The 19,331-nt window shown below is 44.3% G+C and overlaps 2 protein-coding genes across 3 annotated transcripts; one reads left to right on the top strand and one right to left on the bottom strand.

Moving 5' to 3' along the window:
* The first annotated feature begins 9,712 nt into the window (after nt 1–9,712).
* LOC125514612 lies at nt 9,713–14,382 on the top strand. Its single transcript, XM_048679950.1, has 5 exons — nt 9,713–10,476; nt 11,167–11,480; nt 11,606–11,665; nt 12,497–12,981; nt 13,503–14,382. Exons 1-5 carry the CDS (start codon nt 10,124–10,126, stop codon nt 13,923–13,925), a joined length of 1,635 nt encoding a protein of 544 aa, XP_048535907.1. The 5' UTR covers nt 9,713–10,123; the 3' UTR covers nt 13,926–14,382.
* Nucleotides 14,383–15,172: 790 nt separating this feature from the next.
* LOC125514594 (receptor kinase-like protein Xa21) lies at nt 15,173–18,696 on the bottom strand. Of its 2 annotated transcripts, XM_048679940.1 has the most exons (3): nt 18,370–18,658; nt 15,741–18,289; nt 15,173–15,608 (listed from the first exon to the last, which is right to left on the bottom strand). In XM_048679940.1, coding segments are annotated over exons 1-3 (2,910 nt in total). In that variant the 5' UTR covers nt 18,372–18,658; the 3' UTR covers nt 15,173–15,249. The 2 variants fall into 2 exon arrangements, with proteins under 2 accessions (XP_048535897.1, XP_048535889.1); XM_048679932.1 differs by having other exon boundaries at nt 15,741–18,696.
* Between the last annotated feature and the right edge of the window lie 635 nt (nt 18,697–19,331).

Here is a 19,331-nt window from a genome sequence, read left to right as displayed (position 1 = left end):
AAATATTTATCATGATATAAGGAAATAAATAATAACTTTATTATTGCCTCTAGGGCATATTTCCTTCACCAAGTAGTTCTAATGCTTGATATAGGCTATGGGCACTTGTAGGAGTAGTTGCTATCAGTTTTATTGAAGTTGGTTTACTTTTATTTTGAAGTTACTAAAAATTTCAGAATTTTTCAGAGAAAAACAATATGTTTAGGAAGATGTTCCAAGGTGGTTCCTATAAGAAGCAAGGACCCAGGATTGCTATGCGCGATGCTGACGAGGATCCACCAAGAGACGCTCCAGTACGGCCTTGCGAATGACCGTCGGAAAATTTTATGGACCGTGCGGGAATTAAAGAAGAATTCAAAGCATATTTGCGCAATGCCGGTCTTGAGGATTTTGAGGCTAACAAATGCCCTCAGTATTATGATCTCACAAGTTCCTTTGTGAGGAGGTTTGAGTATTCATCTTCGCGTAATTCTCCTTCAGTCATGTTTGATCTTTATGACAAATCTTATACCATGGACCTAGAGGATTTCACTTCTGCTTGCGAACTTCCATCATGGGGCAGTATTAAGTATCCCCCTAAATCTGAATTTAGAAACTTTCTTACTAGTATAACTGTGGGGGAGTCCAGAGATATAACGCAGGCTAACATAGGGAGCATTCACTTTCCTGCTATACATTATTTTGCTCTTTTCATCGGTAGATGCATAAATGCTAAGGATGAAGCATGTCACATGTGTGTCCCTGATCTCAGCATTCTTAGGAGTATTGTGTTAGGAGACCAATCTTATCATATGGGAGCTATTGTAGCTCGTAGGTTGCATCATAATAGACATAATGGAGATTTCTTTGGAGGAATTTATGCAACCCGATTAGCTCATTTTCTTGAAATAGACATTCGTGAGGGTGATATGGAGTTGCCTCCTGCATATTTAGATTATGACTCTATGGCTTCGCACCAGTTTGTTGAGAGGCCTGAATCACCTCTTTTATATCGTTTAATTTTTGATAAACGACGTGTTTTCCGTATTACTCTCCCTGCTCCTGCCTTCTTTGATTCACAGACAAAAGGAAGATATGTTATTACCAGAGAGGAGGCAGAAGAGTACGAGAGGAGAGCGGAAGCAGCCCGACTCCACGCTGCAGCTCAGCAGGTGATAACCGCTGCACATCAGTATGATCCCAACTATCCTTCCTCATCATAGTACAACCCCAACAACTATTATTATGGATATCCGCCAGGCCAGCCGTGGCCATAGACCAACTTAGGCCAAAAGCCTAAGCTTGGGGGAGTACGTATTTCTCACCGACAGTACATTTATGCTCACACACACTCATTGCTAGATGTCGGTGCTCATACTTTTTCACTGTAATATCCATGCTAGTTTATTTTCCTTTTCCCGCTTTCTTCTTGTGTGTTTATTAAACCTTAAGAAAAAACCAAAAATTAGTATTAGTTTATTTTTCTGCTGTAGTAGTAATAATTAAAAAGAAAACCCAATCCCGTTCTTCTTTTGCTTGTTGGGAGCTTTTCCGTGTAAATAGTTTTATTTCTTTTCTTTTCTTTGGGGGTCAATAGGAGAAGACCATAATTAAATTGTTGAAGTGGCTCTTATATGCATTATTGTTGATTTAACCTAGAGCCCATATTGCCTTGTCTTCTCCTGTTTATTGAATGCTCGCAGATTCCAGCTTAGTCCAATGCACGTGCACTATTATTATTATTCACACCGTTCGGTCGTGCAAGTGAAAGGCAATTATGATGATATATGATGGACTGACTGAGATGAGAAAAGCTGGTATGAACTCGACCTCCTTTGTTTTTGTAAATATGATGAGTCCCTCGTTCTTGATTCAGCTTATTATGAATAAACATGTTTGCAATGACAATTAGAGGTCATAGTTGCTTGTGCCATGCTTGATTAACTATGAGTTATAATGATTTACCTTATGTGCCAACATGCTATTGAGATGATTATGATGTGGTATGATGGGGTGGTATCCTCTTTTGAATGATTTAAGTGACTCGACTTGGCACATGTTCACGCATGTAGTTGAAACAAAATCAACATAGCCTTCACGATATTTATGTTCATGGTGGATTATATCCTACTCATGCTTGCATCCAATGTTTATTAATTGTAATGCATGTACATGGCTGTTGTCGCTCTCTAGTTGGTCGCTTCCCAGTCTTTTGCTAGCCTTCACTTGTATTAAGCGGGAATACTGCTTGTGCATCCAATCCCTTAAACCCCAAAGTTATTCCAGATGAGTCCACCATACCTTCTTATATGCGGTATCTACCTGCCGTTTCAAGTAAATTTGTATGTGCCAAACTCTAAACCTTCAAATAAACATTCTGTTTTGTATGCTCGAATAGCTCATGTATCAACAAAGGCTGTCCTTATCTTCCGTGTTAGGCGGGTTATTCTCAAGAGGAGTGGACTCCGCTCCTCACTCACAAGAAAATGGCTGGTCATCAGGATGCCCAGTCCCATGCTTTATGCAAACTAAATCAAAATTAATTGCAAACAAAACTCCCCCTGGGACCTGATGTATGTTGGAGGCACTCGTTGTTTCGAGCAAGCCATGGATTGATGCTTGTTGGTGGAGGGGGAGTATAAACTTTACCATTCTGTTTGGGAACCGCCTATAATGTGTTTAGCATGGAAGATATCACCATCTCTTAGTTGTTACGTTGACAATGAAAGTATATCGCTCAAAATACAATTTATCTCTATTGCAAAACTGAGCTCTGGCACCTCTACAAATCTCTGCTTCCCTATGCGAAGGGCCTATCCATTTACTTTTATGTTGAGTCATCACCCTCTTATTAAAAAGCACTAGCTGGAGAGCACAAACGTCATTTGCATTCATCACTTTTAATTTATATTGGGTATGACTATGATTGGATCTCTTTTACCATGAATTACAATGTCTAGTCAGTCCTTGATCTTTAAAGGTGCTCTGCATTTATGTTTTGCGGTCTCAGAAAGGGCTAGCGAGGTACCATCTTATTATATCATATTATGATTGTTTTGAGAAAGTGTTGTCATCCGAGATTTATTATTATGACTTGCTAGTTGATTATGCTATTGATATGAGTAATCATGAGACCTGAGAATTATTGCAAATGTGGTTACTTACGATCTATGCTGAAAATTTGAATGCTGGCTTGACATAGTTACAACAACAAGAGCAAACAGAGTTTGTAAATTTTTTTCTTTCTTTCTTTCAGTTTGTCAACTGAATTGCTTGAGGACAAGCAAGGGTTTAAGCTTGGGGGAGTTGATACGTCTCCGTCGTATCTACTTTTCCAAACACTTTTGCCCTTGTTTTGGACTCTAACTTGTATGATTTGAATGGAACTAACCCGGACTGATGCTGTTTTCAGCAGAATTACCATGGTGTTTTTTTATGTGCAGAAAACAAATATTCTTGAAATGACCTGAAACTCCATGGAACATCTTAGAAAAAACAATAAAAAATCCTCACCAAAGATGAAGACCAGGGGGACCACACCCTTCTCATGAGGGTGGGGGGCACCCCCCCTAGGGCGCGCCCCCTACCTCGTGGGCCCCCTGTTGCGTATCCGACTCCAACTCCACCTCCATATATTGAGTTTCAATGAGAAAAAATCAGAGAGAAGAAATCATCGCGTTTTATGATACGGAGCCGCCGCTAAGCCTTAAAACCTCTCGGGAGGGCTGATCTGGAGTCCGTTCGAGGCTCCGGAGAGGGGGATTCGTCGCCGTCGTCATCATCAACCATCCTCCATCACCAATTTCATGATGCTCACCGCCGTGCATGAGTAATTCCATCGTAGGCTTGCTGGACGGTGATGGGTTGGATGAGATTTATCATGTAATCGAGTTAGTTTTGTTAGGGTTTGATCCCTAGTATCCATTATGTTCTGAGATTGATGTTGCTATGACTTTGCTATGCTTAATGCTTGTCACTAGGGCCCGAGTGCCATGATTTCAGATCTGAACCTATTATGTTTTCATGAATATATGTGAGTTCTTGATCCTATATTGCAAGCCTATAGCCACCTACTATGTGTTATGATCCGGCAACCCCGAAGTGACAATAATCGGGACACTCCCGGTGATGACCATAGTTTGAAGAGTTCATGTATTCACTATGTGCTAATGCTTTGTTCCGGTTCTCTATTAAAAGGAGGCCTTAATATCTCTTAGTTTCCAATAGGACCCCGCTGCCACGGGAGGATAGGACAAAAGATGTCATGCAAGTTCTTTTCCATAAGCACGTATGACTATATACGGAATACATGCCTATATTACATTGATGAATTGGAGCTAGTTCTGTGTCACCCTATGTTATGACTGTTACATGATGAACTGCATCTGGCATAATTATCCATCACTGATCTGGTGCCTACGAGTTTTCCATATACTGGTTTACGCTTATTTACTTTCCCGTTGCTATTGTTACAATCACTACAAAATACCAAAAACATTACTTTTGCTGTCTTTACTTTTGTTGCTGCTACCACCACTATCATATTACTTTGCTACTAAACATTTTGCTGCAGATACTAAGTTTCCAGGTGTGGTTGAATTGACAACTCAGCTGCTAATACTTGAGAATATTCTTTGGATCCCCTTGTGTCGAATCAATAAATTTGGGTTGAATACTCTACCCTCGAAAGCTGTTGCGATCCCCTATACTTGTGGGTTATCAACCCCGTAGGCCCGGCGCGCATGTCTGGTGGTGCCGAGATGTTCTCCTCGAAGAAGAGATAGGCCTCCCACTCATGGAGCGAGCGGCAGCCGAAGCCGTTGGCCGCCGCCCCATCGCCGGGGAACCTCTCGGCCATCGGGTGGGCTTGGGGAGAGAGGGGAGGGGAGGAAGGTCAGCGGAGGCTGTGCATGGAGAGAGAGAGGCAGAGCTCGGCGGCGGCTGTGGGCGGGTGTGGCCAGAGGCGAGGGGAGGCCCTGCTTTTATAGCCGCGCGCCGTATGGATACCAGCGGCAACCTTGCCATTGATTCCTCACGGGCGGCGCGGCCTTGTCACTGATTCCACGCAGGAAACCCGAGGTGTTGTGAGGACGACGAGGCGAGTGTCGCTGACTCGGCAGGTCCGCAGCTCTTTCGCGCAAAAACCGCTCGCCCCGGCACCCTCGGGCGCACCCAACGCGTCGGGTTTGGCCTGGGTCCGCCGGCGCCAGTTTCGGCCAAAAACGGCGAAAAACGGGTTCCTGGGGCACGACTGGGCCGATTTTTGTGCGCCGACGCGAAAAAATCGCCTAGGGGGCTTGTTGGGGGTGCGGCTGGAGATGCTCTAACTCTTACGTTTCACTTTTGCCACTCTAGCCTTGTTATAGTGGCATAAACAAAATTAATTTGACCTCCGGATATTTTGATTTTGCCACTCAAAAGGAATTTTGTGATACACTAAAAAGGTAAGAATGGCAGAAGTGCGATGTCATTTTTTAGAGTGACACTAGAAAAATGGGCAAATGATAGATGTGCTTTTGTCACTCTAATATTTTGCCCATTTTCCTAACCACGTCATGCCAGCAACGCTGCAAGCGAAAACATCCAGGTAAACCTAGAGAATGCTAGGAGCTCATGTTCACGACAGGATTATAGAGCTGCCCGATCCTTACGAACTGAGCCGATCGAGAGGGGTCAATCTCTCTCACTTTGCCTTGCACGGTTACAGTGCCTTTTGGCCGCACTTGCTTCTTCATGCTGGAGAATCCGCCGATCATCGTGACTGGGATGCAAGGTGCCCGGTATGTCATCTTGGTCGGTGAAGGTGTTGGGGAACATAGTAATTTAAAAAAAATCCTACGCACACGCTGGATCATAGTGATGCATAACAACGAGAGGGGGGAGTGTTGTCTACGTACCCTCGTAGACCGTAAGCAGAAGCGTTTATCAACGCGGTTGATGTAGTCGTACACCTTCACGATCCGTCCCGATCAAGTACCGAATGTACAGCACATCCGCGTTCAGCACGCGTTCAGCTCGATGACGTCCTCGCCTTCTTGATCCAGAAAGAGGGGCGAAGTAGTAGATGAGTTCCGGCAGCACGACGGCGTGGTGACGGTGTTGGTGAAGAGCAATCTCCGCAGGGTTTCGCCTAAGCACTATGAAAACTATGACGGAGGATAAACTAGAGGGGACGGGGTATCCGGCACATGGCTTGGTGTTTTTTGATCTCTCTTGGGTGCTAGCCCTGCCCCTGTATTTATATGTTGAGCCTTGGGGTCGAAACTTGGAGTAAAAGCCTCCACAAAGTCGGTTTCACCCGAAAGGCAAGAGTCCTTCTCGGACTCCAGGGCTAGACGCCAGGGTTCCCGGCGTCTGGCCCCTGGACTCCGCAAAACTTCCTTTTGCGCTTTCCAAAAACCTTGTGGGCTTTCTCTTTTGGCCCAAATAAAGTGTTCTCGTACCCAAACATTTCGGGAAACATCCAGAACCCCTTCCGGTGAATTCCGGAACCCTTCCGGAGTCCAAACACTATTATCCCATATATCAATATTTATCTCCGAACCATTGGAGAGTTCCTCGTCATGTCCATGATCTTATCCGGAACTCCGAACAACATTCAGTCATCAACATACATAACTCATAGTACTATATCGTCAACGAACGTTAAGCGTGCGGACCATACGGGTTCGAGAACTATGTAGACATGACCGAGACACCTCTCTGGTCAATAACCAATAGCGGGACCTGGATGCCCATATTGGCTCCTACATATTCTACGAAGATCTTTATTGGTCAGACCGCATAACAACATACGTTGTTCCCTTTGTCATCGGTATGTTACTTGCCCAAGATTCGATCGTCGGTATCTCAATACCTAGTTCAATCTCGTTACCGGCAAGTCTATTTACTTGTTCCGTAATACATCATCCCGCAACTAACTCATTAGTTGCAATGCTTGCAAGGCTTATAGTGATGTGCATTACCGAGTGGGCCCAGAGATACCTCTCCGACAATCGGAGTGACAAATCCTAATCTCGAAATACGCCAACCCAACAAGTACCTTCAGAGACACATGTAGAGCACCTTTATAATCACCCAGTTACGTTTGTGACGTTTGGTGGCACACAAAGTGTTCCTCCGGTAAACGGGAGTTGCATAATCTCATAGTCATAGAAACATGTGTAAGTCATGAAGAAAGTAATAGCAACAAACTAAACGATCAAGTGCTAAGTTAACGGAATGGGTCAAATAAATCACATCATTTTCCTAATGATGTGATCCCGTTAATCAAATGACAACTCATGTCTATGGTTAGGAAACTTAACCATCTTTGATCAACGAGCTAATCAAGTAGAGGCATACTAGTGACACTCTGTTTGTCTATGTATTCACACATGTATTATGTTTTCAGTTAATACAATTCTAGCATGAATAATAAACATTTATCATGAAATAAGGAAATAAATAATAACTTTATTATTGCCTCTAGGGCATATTTCCTTCAGAAGGATCACCGAAGAGATTCATTCCATCTGGATGTTGTTTGAAGATTGTAGGGAGGGGCTGGTTCCCGAAGGGGTCTCATCGACGATGATGGTAACACGGTTGATAGGTTCAGGACCCAGATGGCTGATAGCACTACGCCCCCTACCTATTTTGTATTCAAGGGATACGACCATTCGATCTTGTAATTGGAGGGAAACAAATCTCCTGCAACCGTTAATTCCTTGAAAGGGAGCTAATGTTCTTATCACTTAAGAATGACAACTCCCACGCGACGCGTGACTGGAAAGGCCCTAGATACCCGGGCCGATGATATGATCCATTTGCACCCATAAAAGCTTTCCTCTTCGGTGGGTACCCTTACTCACGAATTTGGGATTATTCTTCATTGGCACAATCTCATAAGAATCATGTTGGATTCTCTCATGAAATCTTGAGTAGGTAGAGTTGATTCTCACAACATATGAATAGCTAAGTCCTACTTTACTGCATTCATCTCGAGACATGATCTTGTAGTTAATAGAAACATTTGAGTCTGACTTTATTGTATTCTAGCATGCTCTTGTAGATTACAACCCAAAAACCAGTTGCATTTTTTTCATGGGATGAGGGATCTAGGCACGACCTTTGGATCTCAACATGTTGCACACTAGTTTTTTTCGCTTGTGGAGGTCAACTTTTCTTAGCCCTTCATCCACTCTACTGTCCGAGCATACAAGTCACAATCCGAGTCCAAACTGAAGTTTGGAGGTCCGAGGTGATTGAGGGGCGCATTATTGTCCTCAAAGAATGACACATGCTCCCTAGTCTTAGAGAGACGCTCAGCGAGGCAACTGATGTTAAGACACTACGACTAGACGATGTTGCCATGCAAGTGACTAAGAAACTCCAATAGTTCCCCTAAAAGTTACCCGCATAAGTGGTTTTTTTGGCCTTCCCGGAAAAGTTAGGGGAAGTTTTATAAAAGCAAATTTTGTCGGTTCCCCTAATCTTCTCCCCCTGACTACATTTTTATTTTAATTTTTAATTAAACAAAAAAGAGGTAATCCCCAGGACTCGCTAGTCAGTGACACCAACGGTGGTGGGGTGGCTGCCGGCAAGGGGCATGGCGTGGCGGCGGGTGCGGATGTGACACTTCTGACGCGGGCGAGGCGGCGATGGGTGCGGACGGTGGCGACGAAAGGCACGGGCGAGGCAGCGGCAAGCACGAGTGGTGGCGGTGGGCAGTGCGGGTGAGGCGGCGACAACCGGGGTGGGAGAGGAGGCGGCCGGTGACGGCACAATGGCTCTCCGGTGAAGGTTCGGCGGGGCGGCGGCGTTCCAGGTGACGGCGCACGGAAGTTTCAGGTGGTTGCAATCCCGCCAAAAAGGTACGGGAAGGCCATCCTCTCGTAAATCAACGGGGAGAAATGACCTCTTTTATGGGATCCTTTAAAGATAAAGCCAGTCTATGAGAACTGTCGGAGAGTTTTTTTTGCCACAACTTCCGATAAAACGACCGTTATTTTAGAGATAGGGAAATTGTCGGTGTCTCTCTAAAGAATGGGCATGTTGTTGGTTTTCGTGGCGGGAAACGGAAAGTAGTATGGACATCATAAATAGTGTTACATGGTGTTTGAGTTGCCGGAAATTTAAATAACGAGAATGTTATCTAGCGAAGGTCTCCTGAGGGGGATGATAAGCGCACGTATTTTTCAGGTTTAGTTGTGACACGAGACCAAACGGTGTCGGTCTCTGTTCGTTTGTGCCTCAAATTTTCCTTATTTTTAGAAACAACCATGCATCTCTGAATAAAATGTTATGCCTCTCGCAAATGCCATCCCTCATAACGAAGCGTTCGTCAACTATTGGGATCCTAAAATAATTCGACACAAATGCCTACCAAATTTCCGGGAACAAGACGGCGACGGCTTGTCATTTGTGGACGGAGAACGGATTTGCTGCCTGCTGCGTTTGTTCGTTCCATCGTACTCATGCCCCCAAGGAAAGAAAAGAAAGAAAGAAAGAAACCAACCGGATCCAGTGTGATGAGTCATGAGTGCCACGACGCGGCGCCGCCTCTCGCCCCACCGCATCGCCACCCGAATCCATTCTCCGCTTGAATTTAGTCTCCTCTCTCTCCCCTCGGACGATATGATTGGCCGATCCACCCATCTTGCTGCTTACGTTTTCCGTCTGTTTCCACGAGCAACCTCTTAAACCCAACCAAACCCCCCAACCCAACCGAACACCACCACCACCCCCCCCCTCCGTCCGAAATCCCAATCCCCCCTCCCTCTCGCCTGCTCTTCTTCTCCGATTTTCTCCCCCCTCCCCTCCCCTCCCCTCCCCCCTCCCGGAAATCCGCAGCTTCCCGCTCCGAGCAATCGCTCCTGCAGCCCACCGCCGTCCCCGTCCTTCCTCGTCGGGGCGTCGCGTTCCTGCCCCCCTCCGCTCCGTCCGGAGTCGGCAGCCGTTCGGTTGTGAGGTATGGGGCGGTTTTCGTCCGGCGACTAGTCCAGTCCCGCGATCCCTGGGCGCGCGCCGTCCGTCTAGATCCGCCCCTGGTCTGCAGGGGGTTTCTTGATCCTGGGGAATTTTTCGGGGAGGCGTGCAGGAGGCGCATTTTCCTCTTCTTCCTCTGGTCTCCGCGGTCGGGTATCTTTCTTGCTTTTTGGCCATGCCAGCGGCTCCGGCGGTGGGCAGCAGCGGTCATGTCGCCGATGGCAGGGCCAGCTGTCTGGGTAACCTTCTTCGCCCCCACCCCCCTGCTCGCCCCGGCCCCGGCGCGCCGGTGCCTGTCCGTGGTCATACGGTGGAGACGATCGAGTCTTCAGGTGACACGGCTGCTGATAATCTTCTCCTCTCCGAAGACGGCCATGGGGACAGCACGGAGTGCTCGAGCTCATTTGGGCCCTCCTGCTCTGTTTCTGATGACGAGACCAAGTCAGGCATGCACGACATGGAGGTGGACTCGCCTTTCCTGGGTAATTTCAATGTGGACGGCGCCGCTTCTCTTCCAAAGATGGCCAGGTGCACATATCTCCGCAAGGCCCCTGTAAAAATTTCGATTCTGTCTTAGCATGATTTTGTTTCGACACAAAAGAAAGATCGGACATGTCCTATTCATAGAATTACTGGATACTGTAAAATGGATAATTTCTTTTACTGATTACCATAATAACAATAAAATAAGAACTAATCTGACATGTGCTGCTGTGTCCCTTTTACACATGCCCTGTCGTCACCAAATTTCATGACTCAAAACTGCAAAATTCGAAGTGTGAAACAGGCCCCACCTGCACAAGTGAAAGCATGCCTATTTTGGGGTGCCTTATGTTGACATAGATTAGGGGCGATTAAGATTGGCGCATGAATGCGTAATACTTCTTATATGTGATATTTATACCCAAATGATAAGTGCCACACGTGTGGCACAAAGTAACACCGCCCTGCCGTTTTTACAACTAAAATTGCCATAAGAAAAAATGAAACCCCAAAAAACTGAAACTTGTCATCCAAACAGAAAGTTGCCATAATTCACAACTAAAGTTGCCATCCCCGGGTAACTAAAGTTGCCATTAAAAAACGTCAGGGCGGAATTGTTTTGTGCCACACGTGTGGCTCTTATCAGGGTCCTATTTATAGATGAATTTTGTTTTGTGTACTCTGTATCCCTTTCTTATTATTAATAGTTTGTAAATGACATAAATCATGTTTCAGACAGAAGCAAGTGACAGCTGAGTGGAGAAAGGCCGTTCGCCCAATTATGTGGCGATGCCAGTGGTTAGAATTGCGTATGAAGGAGCTTTCGTCGCAAGTAGCAAAGTATGACAGGGAACTTGCTTTAATCAGTCATGAAAAAGATCTGCAGTCTGAGATGATTGCAACCGATAGTTCTGGTCCAGAACTGGCAAAACAGGATGCCCAAGGCCATGATAGAAATATTATGAAGAGGAGACAACGGCAAAGGCTTGAAGACATTGTGGACACCTCATTGTACATGGATAGTCATCAAATATTATCCTATTATCATGGTTTGACATCTATCCTTATTCTGCAGGGCAAGAAAATTTAAATTTTATATCCTGCAGTAGATCCGTATTTTGCACTGAGCTTGTACTGATACTTGGTAATGATGACGTGTCTCCTTCTTTTGCAGAAAGCAAAAACAGAAATAGTGGAGCTGAAACAGATGGTCTGTTGATTTATGATGATGCAGGTATGGTGGATGGCTTTGCCCTTGCACTCAAAGTTCTCCTATTTTATTAGTTTGAAAGTAGAAAGTGTAATCTTTATCATAGTTATGTCCTATGTACATATAACATTAGTTGTTTGTGCTACACAACTGTGGGTTTGGCAAGTAACTTTTATTATTAGTTTTAGGTTACCTCTTTTCTAGAAGTTATTTCTTTCAAAGAATGCACATTGCTCTCATTTAGAAAAGAAAGGGAAACACTAATTACCTACTTAATATGACTCGAGCGGAATTAGCGACCCTGCTAATCAGTGCAGGCAAGTTGTGAGATGTGACATACTTGCAAAAATTTGTTGGGTGCAAACTACTGCTTGGACTCACTTCACTATCTTTCAGTGGCGGAGCTACGGCTGGGCAAAACCAGGCCATGGCCCGCCCAGCTCAACAAAAATTTATTGAAGACTGGTGGTGAATTTTGGGCCCTAAGAGCAAAATTTCAGATGTACTGTACTAGTATTTTTTAAGCTGGTCCATTTTGGCCCACCCAAAGATGTGGATGTAGCTCCACCACTGCTATCTTTACAGCCTTTGATCTTGATATACATATGTTAGCCGCTTTTGCATCTATCGTATTTGTTTTGATTGTCCATCCCTTTATGTATCTTGTTATTACTTATTTGTTGATAATATATGGGGATACAACAATATTGAATGTCATTGTAGTTATTACAGTTAGATTATTGAAGTTGGAAAACCAGAACACGTGCATCTTGGTCATTGTTTTGTATATATGGTGCGGCGTAGTTTTATTTTACCAATGTCTAATCCTTGGTTTGCTTGTAATTTCTAATGCAGTTGCTGAGGATACCAAAAGAAGAGTTCCTGACAATACATTACCGGAGTCTAAGGAAACAGATAGGGTCTTAGAACAATATTCTTTAACAGATATTCTTCGGACAATTGATAGTATCCAGTCTCGAGTCCTTAGGCTTCAAGGTCATCTCAGCAAGGTTTGCAGCAATCACACACAAGTTAAGGTGCCTCCAAAGAGTCAGAAGGCTCAAACCCAGTTAGCCTCTTGTAAGAAGGATGGACACCATCCTCAGAAAAAGAGGGATCTGAATAGTTTGCTTCAGGAGGAGGATAAACCTAGACCACTTGTTGGAGTGCCAACTGCTTTATCAGATAGGTGCACTGACTATGTGATGGAATGTGGAAAGAGAAATATTGCAGAAGAAGGTGCAACACAACCATATGCAAAGAAAGTCACATTTGAGACACTCTTTGGTGCAGATAATCCCTTAATTGATCATACTCATCTAGGAGAATTATACAAAGAAGTAAGCTCATGTTCCATACCAGTCTTCTCTATTTTAACCACAGTTTTTAAAAATTAATTATAATTTGACAATTCAGAGCCAAATGTAATGAATAATCTATATTTTCAGTGTTACCATCTTAGGAGTTTCAGTTGTACGAATGCAGGTCTTTGTAATTGTAATCGCCTTGAAGTAGATTGTTGACATATTTTCTGAGCATTGTTGGGTAACAATCTGAAACTAATGATTTTGGGCACTGTTTACTGTATTATTGGTCGAAAGTGGCTAGTTGCCTCAGTTTTGCACTTTTATGAGGAAGCAGTGCTGAAGCTCATATGATTCGTGTCGTTTCCCTTATGTTTTCTGGAGTTACCATCCATTCATGATTGTAGCTAACTAGTTAAGTCAAATTTAATATTAAACCATGCATCAGATTTGTAGTTTTCTTCTTGAATTATTGTGAAATGGAGACATACTACCAACTTTTGGATGGACATTTGTCGAACACACTTTTAGCTGATGATTTTTGGTTGTATTTGCAGAATGCTGATGATGTCCTAATAGACAATCGAGCAGCCCTAGTAGAAGGGTACCAGCAGTTTGAGAAGGTGAAGCAGGAAGCACAGAATCATGTGGAGCTGGCTAATAAGGTTGCTAACACCCTTCTTTCCAGAGGAGAAGAAACTGTTGCAAGACAGGTAGTTAAGCTTGAACCAGTTTATGAAATAGCTCCAAGTGTGAAGCAAGTCGGCCCTGGAAATAAACGAAGCAAGAAACCAAAGAAGAAATCTGGGAGCTCTCTGCCTCCTTTGGAAGAGCAAATCGAGAAGTCCCCTGATGTACCTGCAAAGAAGAGAACTGTGAAAGATCTGCACAATTTGAAGAATGAAAAGCCTGTTTTTGTAGCTGTGGACACGCGGAGGAGCCAACGAGTCCGAAAACCTAAAAAGTACGGAAGCGATTGAGTTCCAGGAACGGTCCTGTCTCCAGATTCGGTTTTGTCTTTGCTGCCCAAATTTCTGGCACATGGAAAACCAGATGTGTTACCTAATTGGTTTCTGCAAGTAGGCATAGTTTGGAAGAATATATGAAGTGGCATATCTTCGGCAGCTCCCCTTTACCTGGGGCAGTAACAGCAGTAATGCTGAGTTGAGATTTTTTGGGTGCCTGCAAATTGTTCTTGTGAAACCTTGATTGTATAAAGTAACATCAGATAGAACTATAGTCCGGCATAATACAAGTTGTTTCGTCATTGCCAGTAGTGCAAATGTATGTAAAGCCATGTTTTTTGTGTTCAGAGATCTCAGGATTCGGCAAGCAAATATGAAGTCGATGAACTAAATGTCATTCATACTGCAGACTCGTTTGGTCCATGAAAGTAGTGCTAGTAAGTCATTTTGTTAAATGAGTAACATATTTTATAGCTTATAATCTCTCGAAAATATGGTGTTTTTTAACGTACGTAGCATCACGGTGAACTATATAAGTAAAAGCGAAAAGTTACCATGACTCAAATATAACTTGAGAAAAGTAACTGCCACACCACAATCTTTTTGCATCATTATTGAACACATCAGATCTTGTTGAATTTCTATCCAACGTTTCAGGTTTAAAGTTTAAACAACGTTAGACATGTTTAGTTCAGCCCATGCGAGTTTTGCCTGCGTGGTGGGTTCGATTCGTGCATTCTCTTCTCTAGCACGTCTCCTTTTAGCCGTTAAGCGACCCGCTGCAGTTGCACCCCGGAGCCTACCCAATCCCAAGTGTCGCCCCACTCCTCCCGACACATTCATATCACGTGGAGGGAGGGGGGCGTGTCGAATTTGGGTAACTGCGCCCACTTCCCCCTTTTCTCTAAGTGTTCTCCTCATCTCCCTCTGTTTCAATCTGCGCCATCTCCCATGAATTGGTAAAAAACAAAATCAGATTTTTCAAACTTATAAAGGTCAATTTCAATTTTTTTCAAAACAAATGGCTACTTGTCACCGGGAGCCATATCGCAACACTCAAGTGGACCGCTTTATTATGGAATTAAGACATAGTAGCTAGTTCAAATTATTTATATGTACACAAGTATAATCATCATGTATATTTATGTATGTCGAATTAGCTATACTTATACAGGTAGAATTCATCCTGTATACATATGCACTCGAACTAGCTATATGTGTCAAGTGTATAATACGACCCAAAAGGCATGTGCTGCAGTAAGTGACAAAATGAGAACAGATACATCTGTATATAGTTATAGCAAGCAACAAGGGAGAACGATAATTCCGTTGTGCCACGTCATGTTTTTGTTGTCCGTTTAGTGTACTCAGCTTTGACCTTCTTCAGCGTCACGACCACATCGTGCATCGTCATTCGCTGGTCTGGAGAGTCGCTAGAACAAATCAAACCCAACTCAAATATTGAAGCAAGAAAGCCATCGTCCAAGATGCAGCTAGAAAGAGAGGAGCCATGTAATAGCTGTCCATCGACGACCTTGACAAGCTCTGCAGGATATGCCTCATGAACCCACCGCCTGAGCGTTAATTGTGCGCCAAACATAGTGGCAGTGGGTCGCTTTCCAGTGAAGAGTTCAAGGAGCATGATCCCATAGCTGAAGACGTCGCTCTTCCGCGATGCTTTTCCAAGTGACCCATACTCTGTTTGAGAAAGAACAAAATATAGATTAGATGTAGTTGCTCAACCATGTTGTTTTGAGTAGAGTCGTAATTTATCATTGGTTCAAACAAATGTTTGCTGAGAAAAATAACAACATCTAGCTAATTAAATACCTGGTGCCATGTACCCAATTGTTCCAGGCATGCTCACACTTATCATGGAGTTGTCATCTAGAACCAACTTTGCAATGCCAAAGTCTGCCACATGCGCCGTCATGTCCTCGTCAAACAACACATTGCTAGGCTTCAAGTCACGATGCAAGATCAGCTCACAGTGCTCATGGTGTAGATAAGCCATTGCCATCGAAACATCAAGCATGATGCCCAGTCTCTCAAGGAATCCCAAGCGCGTTGTTGTGCTCTGTGATCCATGAAGGAGCATCTCTAAGCTACCATTTGGCATGTATTGAAGCACCAGTGCTCTGAAGTCAAGGTTGGAACATGTGTTAAGTATCCTTATCAGGTTGCGGTGTCGTGCCATACGAAGCACTCGACACTCCGCATCAAAGCTTTGGATGGCCTGCTCTAGTTGCATGTCAAGAACTTTTATCGCAACCACCAAACCACTGCTCAGTTGGCCCTTAAAGACTTTTCCAAAGCTTCCGGATCCCAAGATGTTTTCATCATGGAAATTATTGGTGACGCGAACAAGCTCATGATAGGAGACTATCTGATGGCCTATGGCATCAGTTGGATCAACAGAAACATTGTCCTTTCCCTTCTTAAGTTTCTTTCTGAACCATAGGTATAGGTAAATGGCAATGGCGCCAAAAGCTAATATGAGGGTTGGCAGTAGAAATGGAAGCAAGTGGCTTTTACTTGAATGATTTCTATCAAGGCATGGTGGAAATTTTAGCCGCGGAGCGCCGCATAGCCCAGGGTTCCCAACCAAAGATTTCAATGTGAGGTTTGAGAAAACACCTCCCTCGGGTATTTGTCCTTCTAGCCTATTGAATGATAGGTTCAAGGTATTCAAGTACGTCAAGTTAGCAAGGAACATTGGAATGGTACCAGAGAGATTGTTAAACGAGAGGTCCAATGATGCTAGGCTTTTTACTTTTTCGAGTTGAACTGGAATTGAGCCTTTGAAAGAGTTATGTGATAGATTTAGGTAGGTAAGCATACTAAGTTGTCCAAATGTTTCTGGTATGCTTCCTATCAACAAGTTAGAAGATATGTCTATTTGATAGGTTTGTCTTAGACCAGTAACATCTACCGGTACTTCACCAGTAAAGGAATTATGTGAAAGATCAAGTGTGATAAGTTTATCCAGGTGGAAGAAACTCGTTGGTATCGTTGAGCTTAACTGGTTATATGACAAGTCTAAGCTTTCTAACCAGCTAAGATTACCAAAGTTTCTTGGTATGGAGCCTGATAATTTGTTGGCTTGGAGAAACAATCGTTCTAGACTTCGAAGCATACCCATTTGTGTAGGGATAGGGCCTGGCATGTTATTCCAGGAGAGATCAAGCCATGCAAGATTTTCCAGCGTAGTGATAGATTCTGGAATTGGCTCGGTGAATAGGTTATCCCGAAAATCAATCCATAGAAGGTTGCTTATATTTGAAATTGCTACTGGAAGGCCACCTATCAACTGGTTGGCACCTGCACCAAAATAGTTTAAACGTGAAGAGAAGTTTCCCACATAGCCAGGGATGGTGCCTGTAAAACGATTTTTTTCAAAATCAAGGAATTGGAGTTGTCTGCACTTGGAAAGAGCTGACAAGAAATCTAGATTCCCCTCTAAATTGTTGTCTCCCAAAGCAAGAATATTCAAAACTGTATTTGTTCCAAGCATTGATGGTACTTGACCGGACAAGTGATTCACTTGGAAATTTAGGTAAGACAATTTGGACAAGTTACCGAGCGAAGCTGGAAATTTACCAGTCAATTGGTTGTATTGAAGATCAAGATAAGAGAGTTCCTGCATAAGACCTAATTCTGGTGGAATCTCCCCTGTTAGACTGCCGTTTGCGAGTTGTAGTTTAGTGACTTTGGTAAGATTACCAAGGGCCGCTGGGATCGAGCCAATAAGGTGATTAAAACCCAAGTTAAGTTTTTTGAGGTTTGTCAATTTGGCCAACCATGTCGGCAGAACATCCACAAAAGAATTTTCGTGCAAATCAATTACTTGTAGGTATTGGCATGATGCAAACCCTGATGGTAACCGACCGGCAAATTTGTTACCATATATGGAAACAACCTGTAACATTGGGAGGCTGAAACTTTGATTGCTCGGAAATGTTCCGGTCAGGTTACGATTATTTACTAAGGAAATTTCCTGTAATCTAGACATGTTGAACATGGCTTGTGGCACCAGGCCAGAGAGTTGATTAAAATCCAGTCTTAATAATTCAAGCATGGATAGTGATGCAACGGCGTGTGGTATAGGACCTGAGAGGCTATTGTTCCCAAAGTTAACGAACGTCAACAAAGGCGTGTTGTTGAACAAATACGGAGGTATTTGTCCACTCAAGCCGTTCCCGTACAGATTAATCTGTGTAAGGTTGCGCATGCTTAGCATCATCTGAGGAGGGATCTGGCCTGACAACTGGTTCAAATGAAGATAGAGAAACTCGAGCCTCGTGAGGTTGCCTAGGGCAGCAGGTATGGCATTTGACAGGCTATTTTGATGAAGACCGAAGAATCTGAGACGACGTAGCCTGCCAAGTTCGGAAGGGATAGGCCCTGTGAGATTGGTGTTCCTGAGGTTAAGGACGGAGAGAAAAGAGAGGTTACCGACATGAGGTGCCAGTGGCCCAAGGAGAGGCGTGTCGGGCAATGATAAGGCGGTGACGCGTTGCCTGCGCCGGCTGCATGAGACACCGGCCCAGCGGCAAAAGGACGTGCCGGTGGCCCAGTTGGCGGCAAGGACGCCGAGACGGTCCGCGAGCTGCGCTTTGAAAGCCAGAAGGGCGGTGAGGTCGGTGTCGCTGCCGTTGGTCGGACCGGAAGAAGAAAACGGGACGGGAGAAAGCAGGACTGCTAGGAGGAAGATGTGAATACGGGCAGGCATGGAGGACGGCGAGGCCATTGAGCTGGGCAGGAAATGGCTGTTTGGCTATGTGCAGATTACAGCGGGAGTGGTGTTGAATTTATATGGATATGGGCTTTGTGCAGAAGCAGAACCCCATCCTTCGTGTGCCACAGGCGGGTCGATCAGTCACCTTGCCATTGCCGGCGATCACACGGCGCGCAATTAATGTGCGGAGCTATCCAACCTTGCTCGAGCGACACGGTTTCTACAGGCCAATCGTAAATGCATCCCACGTCCAGGGATTTACCCGATTGGGATAGGATCGGACGAAACCTCTACGCCAGCTTTGCAACGGACTAGACCTGTCGATCGTGAAATGCAGGAAAAATGCAGCGTATACTGCTTAAATGCTGATCGATAGTAGTATCTCGGGTAGCGTCGAGACCGGGCTCAGGAGGGACATGCCACGGTCACGTCTTACTGCAAGACTGCCTTCTCCGGTTCACAAAATTATACTGCAGTATTATTCTGGGCGTCGCCGTGGCCACGTCATCATGAATTTTATTACTCTCTCAGTTCATTTTTGTAAGTCATTCCAGATAACTTAAAATAGACTGTTTTATACGTTGTCTGAAATGTCTTCAAGGTCTTATAAAAATAAACAAAGAGAGTATTTTTCTCGGTGCCGGAGAGGAAGTGGAAGACGATGATTTGCGATTGGGCAAGAC

The sequence above is a fragment of the Triticum urartu genome, chromosome 1 (genome assembly GCF_003073215.2).
Source record: "Triticum urartu cultivar G1812 chromosome 1, Tu2.1, whole genome shotgun sequence".
In the NCBI taxonomy this organism is placed as follows: Eukaryota; Viridiplantae; Streptophyta; class Magnoliopsida; order Poales; family Poaceae; genus Triticum; species Triticum urartu.
Note: the sequence above shows the minus strand (reverse complement) of the source record. Positions and strands in the feature narration are given on the sequence as shown.